This window comes from Ovis aries, chromosome 7 (genome assembly GCF_016772045.2).
Source record: "Ovis aries strain OAR_USU_Benz2616 breed Rambouillet chromosome 7, ARS-UI_Ramb_v3.0, whole genome shotgun sequence".
Classification (NCBI taxonomy): Eukaryota; Metazoa; Chordata; class Mammalia; order Artiodactyla; family Bovidae; genus Ovis; species Ovis aries.
In genome coordinates, this window is record NC_056060.1 from 100,501,832 (window position 1) to 100,514,395 (window position 12,564).

Sequence of the window (12,564 nt, forward strand, 5' to 3'; positions counted from 1 at the left end):
CGGCTGAGCGCCTGCGCCCGCGGCCCACATCCCTGGCTCTGCGCCAGAAGCACTGAGAAAGCGGCGAAAAGGCGGCGCTGCCTGCAAATTCGGGCGCAGAGCACACACAGAAAAAGCGGGCTACCTGGTCATGGAAAACCTCGTGCAGTCTCACGATATTGGGGTGTCCTTCGCAGAGTCGCAGCGCCGTCACCTCTTTCTGAGTGCTGGCTTCCATCCTGAAAGATGAAGCGGTCAGTGTCCACACTCCTCTTCCCCAGGCTGTTGGGAGTACAGCCCCAGCCCTAATTGTGTTTTTATTTACAGCATATTCAGAATGTGAGTGTCAAAGTGTCAGAAGGAGGCTTTCATGAAAGCAGTGAGTCATACACCCACCAGAACACGTGAAGCATTATTCTTGAGAAAAACGATTATTTCCGAGTCAGGAAAGTGCTTAATCATATGAAGAAATGGATGCCCTATGTGCCTGACAATTCGGTCATAAGAATAAACCATCATGGAGGTAACAGTCACCAAAACGACTAGTTCTCAAAGCTACTCGTGGATTGGTAAATAGTAATAATTTCAGAAAAAATATTTCAAATATAACACGTAATAGGAATGGCAACAGCTGCTGAACTCACTAAGCAAGTCTGTTTAAGTAACACCGCCATAAGAAAGTCTTCTCCTAATAACCTCAAAAGCATATCACACTATGATTTATGTCTAAAGTGGATTACTGTCTCAGAGCTAGAAGTATAATGGATCAACTGATGAGCTGAACGGCTAAAACCGTGGTTAAAAACCTTACAACATACTGTTACTTTCCTCTTTAATAAAGATCTGAGAGAATCCACCGACTGGACCAGCGTATGGGAAAGGGCGCACCTTCTGCTGATTATTTTGACTGCGAATGCCTGGTTGCTTTTCCTGTGTACACACTTCCGACAGATTGAGAAACTCCCTTCTCCCAGTGGTGTGTCCTTCAGATCTAGGTCGTAGTGTTGGTAGAATGGAGAGTCCTGAGGGGAAACCAACACCATTTGACTTAAGAAAATGTCAGGCATACACAGGGACAGACAGAACTGCTGAGTCACAGGGCGTTATGCATGTGATAAGCAGGGCTGGACGACACTCATAATCTTTAAAACCATCATTAGCTCGTGTCTAGCATCTCTATCACTTATTTAAACGCACCATTTTCTACTAAACTGTAAACAGGAGCTCCCTGCTCCTTCAATTGGACGTTGGTAATTTTCTGGGGCAAACATCGCTATTTCCATTTATCCACTTTTTAAAATTAGGTTTGAGTCAAATGGAAAGTCTAGTCCAGAGTCACGGGACTTGAGAACGGCGCCGGGCGCTGGCATTTAAACCGCGAGCGCTCCCGCGACCACCGCGCCTGTACCTTCAGCATCGCGCTCCTCGCGACGTGCGTCGCCCCGGGGCGGTCCACCCCCACGTGGAACTGGAGCGGGCCCACGACGGCCGCGTTAGGCTTGAAGAGGATGGAAGGGGCGACGAAGGAATAGCCCTTAAAAAGGAAAGGAAGCAGAGGAAGCAGTCGTTTCTCTCCTTTGACTCGTCGCTTTCAGGGCCAAGGCCGTGGGTTCCACCACTGGCTGAGGAACCAAGGCCCCACACGCCATGGGGCAGGGCCAGTGGAAAAGGTTCGGATTTTTGTTAAGACAAACCTAGTTTTACTTTATTTGCAATCCAAAACACAAGGTCATTTCAAATCAAGAGAATAATGCTTTTCAGAAGGCGATAATGCCATCTTCTGGCAGAACTCAACCGATTTAAAATGAAAGGCAGAAAAACACTTCCCTATAGCTATCATTCTTTTGCACTGCTGATAAAAATTTGCTTCTAAACACAACCAACTTCTCAAAAAAGGTACAGTTAAGGAACTAAATGTGACTGAAATGCTACTGGTTTTCAAACCAGCAAAACAGCAAGTTTCACCCCAGTCAGCTTCTCAGTCAGCAGCTGGCGCCCCTACCCATGGGATTCTCCAGACAGGGATACTGGGGTGGGCTGCCATTCCTTCCCGAGGGGACCCTCCTGACCCAGGGATCGAACCCTCATCTCCTGTGTCTCCTGGACTGCAGGCGGGTTCTCTACCTGCTGAGCCACCGGTGAAATCAAAAAGCAATGAAATCAAGCGGCAGAATGATGTGCCGAACCAAAAGTGGCTCAGATCCTCCATGCCTCACACTGGGGTTCTGTCCTGATAAACTCGCCACACACTGAAATCAGTACAAGTACAAGAAAACGCATCTGACCCCCTGACCCACCAAGCGCCACAGCTTAGGCTGGGCTACTTTAGCCGTGCTCAGAACACTCGAGGAGCCCAGTTGGGTAAAATCATCGAACACAGAGTCTGCTTTGCAGTAAGTGCTGCCTGATCATGTCAGCTACTGACTGCTGCGCTGAGTGTGAAACACAAGGCTGTGTGTCCAGAGCAACTGCACTGGCCGCTGCTGCTCACAGGGCCACACTCGCTGCTCACAGGGCGCCGTGTCACTGGACACTCGCTGCTCACAGGGCACCGTGTCACTGGCCACACTCGTGGCTCACAGGGCGCCGTGTCACTGGCCACACTCGTGGCTCACAGGGTGCCATGTCACTGGCCACACTCGCTGCTCACAGGGCACCATGTCACTGGACGCTGGCTGCACTGGCTGGTCGCTGCAGGACCACATGGCTGCCTGGGAACCAGGGCTCACCACAGCCCCCAGCACTGAGAACAGATCCCACTGCGCACCCACATTCCAGAAAAGAGCAAACTTCAAAGTGTGCTCTGCATCAAATGTGGGTCACTTTTGTACCACCATGAAGTCAAAAAATCCTCAGTTGAACCGCTGTGAACTGGGGACCATCTGTATAATGACGGATGATAATCTGTTCAAACGAGAACCCTCAAGAAACATTCCTTCCACCTGCTATGCGCCCAGCCAAGGGCAAGCCTGTGTCCAGAGACAGGTAAACCTTACTACTGGGGTGCTTCTGGGGGTCAGAGAAATGAAGCTACAGTGCATTTAATAGTAGGAATATTTTATCTTAAGTCTGAGTAAAGATGCTTTCCTGAGTATAAAATCCTTTCTAAATCTTTTTCAAGAGTTGGGAAACAGTTCAGATTATTCACTGAAGATAAAAAAATCAGACAACACTGTTCACACAATATTAAGAATACTTTGTTTGAACAGAGGTAAAGTACTGCATTTTCTACAAAAGAGCCTGAACAGAAATAAAACTTCAGGTGTTAAGTCTAATAGTTATTTACATAAAAAATAAACACACAGAAGATTTCCTCAGTGGTCCAATTAAGACTCCAGTGCAGGGGGTGTGGGAACTAAGATCCCACGTGCTGTGCAGCACAGCCAAAAATAATTAGACATATAAAGAGAGCTCTTAAAAGACGACACACATAGATGATGTCTGCTATTTAACAAACCACAAGCTTCAGTTACCAATCTGCCATATCTCTGCATTTAATCGTTTTACAGAAATCAGAGTCCTGTTTTTCAAGGCCAAAAAGATTTCATATGAGAACATCAATCTTTTCTTTGAAAGCACCTGTGGCCAAGCAGCACGGTGCGCCCTTCGCCATTACCTGGAACAGCCTCTCGGAGCTCTGGGGCAGAGCTGCAGGAGAGTAGGTGGGGTCCATTTCTGTGAATTCTTCTGCAAAGTTACTCACATCTAATTCATCTCGGATGACTGGCTTAAAAGGTGCGGGCACTTTCTTGGCAGCTAAATCATCCCAGTTTATTTTCTAAAACAGAAAGAAAATTGGTACAAAGTAGAAATCAACAAAGTTGAAATACATTTTTGAAAAATAACAAAGGTAGGTAATTTTCATGGAGCAAGAGACAGTAAAGCACATTATTTCCAACCAACAATTAAAAACAATTTCTTCTTTACAAACAGGAGCATGTTTTTTATGGGGGGGGCAGTTTCATACATGCGATCAGTTTGTGGAAATTTTTGTATTATCGTTATAAAACATTTGGATGTCTCAAGGCTGACTGAGTCAGTTACGGTGCTGACTGTACTGACTGTTTTTTGACTGCAGTTTACAACTCCAGCTGACGCCTGGACTGGAAGGTGAGACGGCTTTCCATCCCACTGCCATGGGGTCTCGTCCTGGCCACTCGGGGCACCAGGACACCCCAGTTCACCCTGGGGACATCAAGAGTCATTGTCCTGTGCCTGGAGAAGGGCGCTTAAGCCAAACCAAAACAAAACCAAACCTAGCCTGCAATAAACGGCTTTAAAATGGATGTGACTATTAACTCTAAAGGAACAGCCCTATTTTCAAGAGGCAGTGTTAACTAGCTTTCCTCCTGGCCATCTAGACAGATCAGAAAAGAAACCCTAATCCACGCACTGGTTCATTGTCTGTAAGTCTGACTGATGTGACCCTTCTTTTCTCATTCAACTGTATTCACAGGTTTCAACAGGGCCTCTTCTCCCCCGCAGGGCGTAATCCAGGCCTCCTTCCCACCATGTCAGTCACCAGCTGTCTGATAAACTGCTCTCTTACATGATCCAAACCCCACCCTCTGCTCTTCTTTGTTGCTGTTCTCCTGTCTCCAGTCTCTGATAAACTTGCTGAACTGAATCCCACAGTGTATATATATATAGTCTCAATGGATTTGTATTACAGATATATAATATATAATACTTACTGAACTGAATCCCACAGTGTATATATATATATATATATACTATATATATATATAGTATATATATAGTATCAATGGGTTTATATTACAAATATATAATATATAATACTGAACTGAATCCCACAGTATATATATATATAGTATATATCTATATATATATAGTATCAATGGGTTTGTATTACAGATATATAATATATAAAACTTACTGAACTGAATCCCACAGTGTATATATATATAGTATCAATGGATTTGTATTATAGATATATAATATATAATACTTACTGAACTGAATCCCACAGTGTGTGTATATATATATAGTATCAATGGATTTGTATTACAGATATATAATATATAATACTTATTGAGCTGAATCCCACAGTATATATATATATATATATATATAGTATCAATGGATTTGTATTACAAATATATAATATATAATACTTACTGAACTGAATCCCACAGTATATATATATATAGTCTCAATGGATCTGTATTACAGATATATAATATATAATACTTACTGAACTGAATCCCACAGTGTGTATATATATATATAGTATCAATGGATTTGTATTACAGATATATAATATATAATACTTATTGAGCTGAATCCCACAGTATATATATATATAGTATCGATGGATTTGTACTACAGACATATAATATCAGTGGATTTCTCCTAGAATCTAAGACGTCATCCTTGACAGTAAGATACGCCCTTACTTTACACACCATTAAGACAGAAAAGGCATGACCAACTAGAATAGCAAAATCCTGCCCGCTGAAAGCTGCATGCTGATCTCGGGGACCGTGAAACATGGAACTTGCTCTTCGTGATGACAGTCAGGAAGCAAAGCCAACGTGAAATGTTTTTAGTGCGCCCTCTTGTGGAGGCGATGGAGGCGCAGTCACTAAATTACAGATCCTCAAACTTCCCAGCTGGAAGGGGTTTTAAAGGTCATTCAGCTCATCCTCTTCATTTGATCCAGAGGGAAGCTGGAGCCTGGGAAGCAGAAGGACCCTCTCACCGGGACATCCGCTGGCGGAAGGGCCGCCTCTTGGCTTGCAGCTCGTGCTCCCCCCTCCCTGCGGCTGCAGTGCTCTCCACTACGAGCACATGGTCTGCGCTTGGCTACTGCACGTGGGTTAAGAGGAGCTTCTAAGTAAAGGGGTAACTTAAAGACATCTGTTCTTAGCAGGACAACATTTACTATGTAGAAAGTTGAATGCTATTACAGTCCTCTCCACCTCCACTCCATTTGGGCCTTTGCAAGTAGAATTTTGGTCTTTCCTGAAGTGTCCCTTGGAGAAGGCAACGGCACCCCACTCCAGTGCTCTTGCCTGGAAACTCCCATGGACAGAAGAGCCTGGCAGGCTGCAGCCCATGGGGTTGCTGAGGGTCAGACACGACTGAGCGACTTCACTTTCCCTTTTCACTTTCATGCATTGGAGAAGGAAATAGCAACCCACTCCAGTGTTCTTGCCTGGAGAATCCCAGGGACGGGGGAGCCTGGTGGGCTGTCTGTGGGGTCACACAGAGTCAGACACGACTGAAGTGACTCAGCAGCAGCAGCAGCAGCAGTGTCCCTGTCATTCACAGAGTCAAGGCAATTAAACAACCTAAACCCACTGCTCTAAGCTCTAGGAAATCGCTCGGATGTGAAAGCTAAACTGCAACACTCGTGAGTGCAGGGAACTGTGGGGAGAAGGTTCCAGGAAGACACGACTCGGGCTATTTCGCTTGAGCTGCTCAGTGGCTCAGTCGTGCCTGACTCCTCACGACCCCAGGTACCGCAGCACACAAGGCTTCCCTGTCCTTCACTGTCTCCTGGAGTTTGCTCAAATTCAGGTCCATTGAGTCGGTGATGCCATCCAAATGGCAATCTTTCCCAGCACCAGGGTTTTTTCCAATGAGTCAGTTCTTGGCATCAGGTGGCCAAAGTATAGGAGCTTCAATATCAGTCCTTCCAATGAATATTCAGAGTTGATCTCCTTTAGGATGGACTGGCTGGATCCCCTTGCAGTCCAAGGGACTCCCAAAAGTCTTCTCCAACACCGCAGTTCACAAGCATCAATTCTTTGGCGCTCAGCTTTCTTTATAGTCCAGCTCTCACATCCATACATGACCACTGGAAAAACCATAGCTTTGACTAGATAGACCTTTGCTGGCAAAGTGATGTCTCTGCTTTTTAATATGCTGTCTAGGTTGGTCATAGCTTTTCTTCCAAGGAGCAAACGTCTTTTAATTTCCTGGCTGCAGTCACCATCTGCAGTGATTCTGGAGCCCAAGAAAATACTGTTTCCATTGTTTCCCCATCTATCTGCCAGGCAGTGATGGGACCGGATGCCATGATCTTATTTTTTTTAATGGTGAATTTTAAGCCAGTTTTTTCACTCTCCTCTTTCACCTTCATCTTTAGTTCCTCTTTGCTTTCTGTCATAAGGTAGTATCATCTGCATTTCTGAGGTTATTGATATCTCTCCCGGCAATCTTGATTCCAGCTTGAGCTTTACCCAGCCAAGCATTTCACCTGATGTACTCTGCATAGAAGTTAAACAAGCAGGGTGACAATACACAGTCTTGACGTACTCCTTTCCAAAGTTTGAACAGGTCCATTGTTCTATGTCTGGTTCTATCTGTGCCTCTTGACCTGCATACAGGTTTCTCAGAAGGCAGGTCAGGTGGTCTGGTATCTCCATCTCTTTAAGAATTTTCCACAGTTTGTTGTTAATTTTTGAGCCAAATTTCTGAACAAGGTATCTGAAATAGTTTGTTCAAATGTTAACCTTTTAATCTAAGAAATGTACATACTGAGAATTTTATTCTAAATGTATTTCTCACTATGCTACTGAACCTCTAAAAGTATAGTAATACTTTCTAAAATGGCTCAAACTGAAATAAATGTGTCCTTTTTTCACATATAAGATTCTTATTTTCAATTACTATGTTTTTCTCTATTAAGCATGAAAGCTTACTCTGCAGTGGTTTGTTTTGGTATATTTTCATTCATTTTCGTGATAATGTGAAAGCTCAGTTTGCAAAATAAAACTCTGATGGTCCCTCTAGATATAAATATTTAGGTCATGTTTCTTGATAGTATTAAATCATTTAAAAGTCATACACTCAGAGTTTTAGAAATCAAGGTCATTATATTTCAGATTGACTATTTAGATTGAAATAACTAGCCAACTCAGTCCATTTTTTCCAGCCATCGGAAGCTACGGCTTGCTTTTTTTTGACTGCACTGAGCAAGCCAGGGTGAGCAGACACTGGGGCTCTGCGGAGCAGGCTCACCAGGCTTTCGCAGGATAGGAAGAGCACTGTCTCAAGTCCAGTGAGAATCACCGAGTAATTCTCACAGATCACAGATGGTCAGCTGAGAAGGAGGCCGATCTTGAATGGCCCCAGGTCTCTCCTGGGAGAGGAGAGAGGAGACGACTGTCTAAGAAGCGTAGCACAGTGGCAGTGGCGGCTCATGAACCGAGGCTGAAAAGTTTGGTGCAAGTCTCCTCAGTCTAGATGCCTCCATTTCCAGATCACAAGTGGACACCAATACTTAGAAACGCTAATCAATTAACACGTAGGAAACCAACCGTTATTAGGATCCTCCCCATTCTCACTCCATTTAAAGAGAAAAAAAGACTACAGCGGTCCTTACCAGTAGAATCCTAATCCTTCTTAAAGGGCTCTGTCATCTTAAACAGGGATGACACACGGAAGCAGAGAGAAAACGACCCTGAAATGCCCGCGGCCACGCGTCTCACCAAGAAGGCCCAGGGCCCTGGAAACGGCGGCTCGGAAGCCACCCGCTCAGTGTGCTTCACCTGGAAGAAGGGGTGCTCTCTGATCTCATCTGCGTCGCGCGGACCCCAGCCCAGTCTCTTCTTGGGATCTTTCATTAGGAGACGCTGGATCAGGTCTTTGGCCACAGCACTCATTTCCTGGGGATATGGAGGCTCGCTCTTTAATATTCTCCTGTAGGCAGATAAAACTTGCAGTTAAAACAAACAGAGGGTGAGGTTACAGTGACCATGTTCTTTGCAGAAAGAATTATGGTGCGACGCACTCTGAAATTTAACTATATGTGAAAAATGGAGACGAGAATATTTAAATTGAGATCCCATGAAATCAAATTTCTGAAACTTAAAGAAGCAGAAACAAAAAGTACTGGATTATTTTCCAGTATGTCAATCCTAATGGGAAGTGTTAGTTGCTCAGCTGTGTCCAACTCTTTGGGACGCCATGGACTGTAGCCCACCAGGCTCCTCTGTCCATGGAATCTCCAGGCAAGAATATGTTGAGTGGGTAGCCAATCCGTTCTCCAGGGGATCTTCCTGATTCAGGGATTGAATCTGGGTCTCCTGCAATGTAGGCAGATTCTTTACCGTCTGAGCCACAAAGTAAGTCCATAATGGGAAACTACTATTCAAATATTTAATTAGGGGGAAAATAAAAAAGGCTTGGAATTGGGTTAGCTCTCCTATCTATGGACTAGAGTCTATGATGAAAGCTTTCACAATGGAAACAACTTTAATAAATTTCAGAGCAGAGAAAATTGGCACTCAGGTTTGCAAGGACAAGTGAAACCCCAACCACCCTGTCTCGCTTCCCCTGCCCCGTGTGCCAGTGAACAGAAGGTGCCAGCGGGATGCGGAGGGCAGGGGCCCCAGACAGGGAGCAGAGCCACCTGGAGGAGGCTCAGCCTCAGTGTCTGAAAAGGGGCATCAGAGCTGGGGGCTCTTCACGGACGAGAGCATCCTCCTCATGATCGGCGACGATGAAACAGACCAGGGAGCCCCGGAAGGCACGTGGTGCTGCAGGACAGAGTGGGCTCTGCTCGTCACTGACAGTACGGCCAAGTGAATAAATTAACGTGATCATATTTTAAATTCTTCTAAGGTCACAGAAGAAACCAATCCAATCCTAATGTACCTCTGTCCCTCTTAAGAGCCGGAGCAACAGTTAAATGAGAAAAATATAATGGGAGGGGTTGATGGAAATTAGGAAGCTTAACACAGTACATGTGGAGATAAACACTTTCTCAATTATTTGGGCTGGAAAAAGATCCCCTGTTGTGCATCGGAATAGTAACACTGTTTTGGAACAAAAAGATAATTAAGAGACAGCTACAGTGCAATACAAGCAAGAATTCTGGAGCCCGTCTGGGTCAGGTTCAAGCACTGGCTGTGTGACCTTGGAACAGTTCATCAGTGTCCTCATACCAGAGCTTCCACAACTGTTTTCTCAACAGCAGGACCTGCCTAAAACGGGCATCACTGCCGACACAAGTGCGCACCTAGCGCGTGGTGTTTGGCGCAGCCCCGGCAGACGCCAGACAGACGCGAGCTCCTCCCTGCCCCCTCCCTCACCTAAGGACCCCGAGAAACAGGCGGCCTGCAGCTCGGGGAGTGACGGTGAGACGGTCACTTCCAACTAAGCATTCCAACAGCGCTGTTCATTTCAAAGCTCACTCTTCATCTAACACTCCATCCTGGGACCTAGAATATTGCTGAAAGAACAAGCGAAAAACAAGCAGAGCGCAGCAGAGGGATTCCCCGGGGGCCCAGTGGTTAAGGGTGCTCCTAACACAGGGGTGCAGGCTTGATCTCTGGTCAGGGAAGTAAGACCCCACACAGTGCGGAGCAATGACTCAGCCTGCAGGCCGCAACCGAGACCCGACACAGCCACACAGATACAATTTAAGAAGCACAGCAACACCCCCTCTTCTCATGGCCCCTGCCCGTCAGGGCTGCAGCATGAGAGAGGGTCCCCTCGAAGGACATACGGCGCGGGCACCCTGTCCCTCAGGGAAGGCAAGCCTAGCCTGCCTGCGTCTCCACCCTCCTTCTGCAGCCACAAGCTTCTCGCGTGGAAGGACGAGGCTCCGGACTCCCTGCTGAGGAGTGAACCAGGTGCAGCAGGAAGCGCCTTGCGGACTCCTCCGGAGGGGCCTGACTCCTGAGTCACCCACGTTCACTGGAAGTCTGCTCCATGCCAGGTGCTGGGGGAAGGAATGGTCGGTCTTGCTGACCATGCTGGGTTCACAGGGAAAGAGGGCTGGCGAGAGGGGAGTGAGCCCTGACGACAGGCACGGCCCCACCGAGATGCCCAGCCTGTGAGGAGCAGCAGGAGGCGCGTGCACACTTCAGGGCAGCGGTCTGGACACACAAACAGCATGGTGTGCAACCGAGACGGGTGGGCCGGGGGCCACATGCAGGGAAGGGGCAGCTAGATGGGGTGAGAAGGGCATCAGATCGGGAGGAAACGAGTGGAGATCTGCAGGAATCCCTGCCGAAGGCAGAGGTGATGGGCAACAGGCAGAACTCACAGCCATCCTTCCCCAGTGAGGGCAGCAGGTCGGCAACCTGCCAGGTGAGGAGCGGGCCCGGGGGCCTCCCTGGAGGCGGCGGAGGACCACTCCTGCGGGAAGCGCAGTGGGACGGGCTTCTCAGCGAGGCGGGGACGCTGTGAGGGCCTGGAGACGGCCAGAAATGGGGGTGGGTAGGGAAGGAGACGGCAGGCTCAACCCTCCGCCTGTGGCAGGGTGACCTCGGACTTGCCTTCCTCTAACACAGCTTCCCTGGAGTGCTCAGGTCAAGACGGACGTGAAGCATCAGGTGTGTGGTTGCTGTGAAGTTACCCCCGAGACCCAATCTGCACCCACCTCACTGGTGAAGGCACACCGGTCCTGGGGCGTCTCAACTGGTTGACAGCCCAGGACTGTTTCCTCTTGCTCCTAAATGAACCTTAGAGCCCTCTGCAAAACCAGAACCGGCTCTGAACCAACAAAGCACGTCAGACACTCCAGGTGTAGTGTCCTATCATTTCATCCAGGCAACAATCCCATCAAAAGGTTCTTAATATCTTTGTTTCTCAAATGAGGAAAGAAAAGATATACCTATGAATTAAAATTTCAACCAGATATTTTAGAGTCTGGATAATACTAATATTCATTTGCAACAATAAGTGATAACACAGCTAAGAAAAATTTGAAAACTAGTGCGAGAATTTGCCTAACTACATGTGAAAATGTATTACGGAACTGTGAAAATGAAACGGTGGGAGACTAAGTTAACAGCCGTATTGAGTGAACAGAAGATGCCACTGGGAAAACAGGCATAAACAAAAAGGCACATTGTTTTTCTTTCTTACTTGTTTTTAAAAAACGACCAGCCAACACAGGAAAGGCGGGCATGACGTGGCACGCGCCCCAGGGAGCCAGCTTTCTGGGAGGGAGATGAACAAGGCCAGGGCCCTGCCTTGTAAACTCCAGTGGATCAAGAAATCACACGTAAACACCAAATGAAGCAACATGAAAATCTATTATATAGAAATGAATATAAGATTTGTTCCGATTACGGATGTTTAAGTTTCTAAAAACCCCTATGGTACAAAAGATCCATAACCAATCAGCCAAAGAATTAACGGAGTAAAGGGTGAGGACATCAAGATTAAAATTAAACCTGTGATGGAGGAAGAGGCGGGCAGATATGTAGTAAGCAAGGATGTAAAATATTCATGGTAGAATCAGGGCAGTATGCGGGTGTCCACCGTAGCAAGTACCTGAAACTTCCCGTAATAAAGCGTGACGGAAGCAGTAAAACCAGGGAGCTTGCGCATGTTGTGTCTACTAAACCGTGACAGCCGAGAGCTAGCCCGATTACAAGTTTTCAGTGGCCTGCAGGACAGTGGTTTGTGCTCACCCCCATCGTCCCCATCGCCTCAACCCCCCATCCCCCCATCTCCCTCATCAGCCCCATCGCATCACCCCCATTGCCCCAATCCCCCCATCTCCCCATCGCCCCCATCGCATCACCCCAATTCCCCCATCTCCCCTATCGCATCGCCCCCATCAGCCCCAAAGCCCCAATCCCCCCATCGGCCCCATCG

At 46.9% G+C, this 12,564-nt stretch overlaps 1 protein-coding gene across 15 annotated transcripts in view; it reads right to left on the bottom strand.

Moving 5' to 3' along the window:
* Positions 1–12,564, bottom strand: part of RPS6KA5 (ribosomal protein S6 kinase A5) — a 190,646-nt gene that overhangs the window by 18,509 nt on the left and 159,573 nt on the right. For 14 of the 15 annotated variants that reach the window (XM_042252868.2, XM_042252870.2, XM_015097232.4 and 11 more), the window contains 5 exons: positions 8,499–8,649; positions 3,596–3,757; positions 1,388–1,513; positions 868–1,001; positions 125–218 (listed from right to left, as the gene is read on the bottom strand). In XM_042252868.2, coding sequence (XP_042108802.1) covers positions 125–218; positions 868–1,001; positions 1,388–1,513; positions 3,596–3,757; positions 8,499–8,649 — 667 coding nt within the window. The remainder of the gene's footprint in view (positions 1–124; positions 219–867; positions 1,002–1,387; positions 1,514–3,595; positions 3,758–8,498; positions 8,650–12,564) is intronic. The other variant, XM_042252869.2, reaches the window with a different exon arrangement.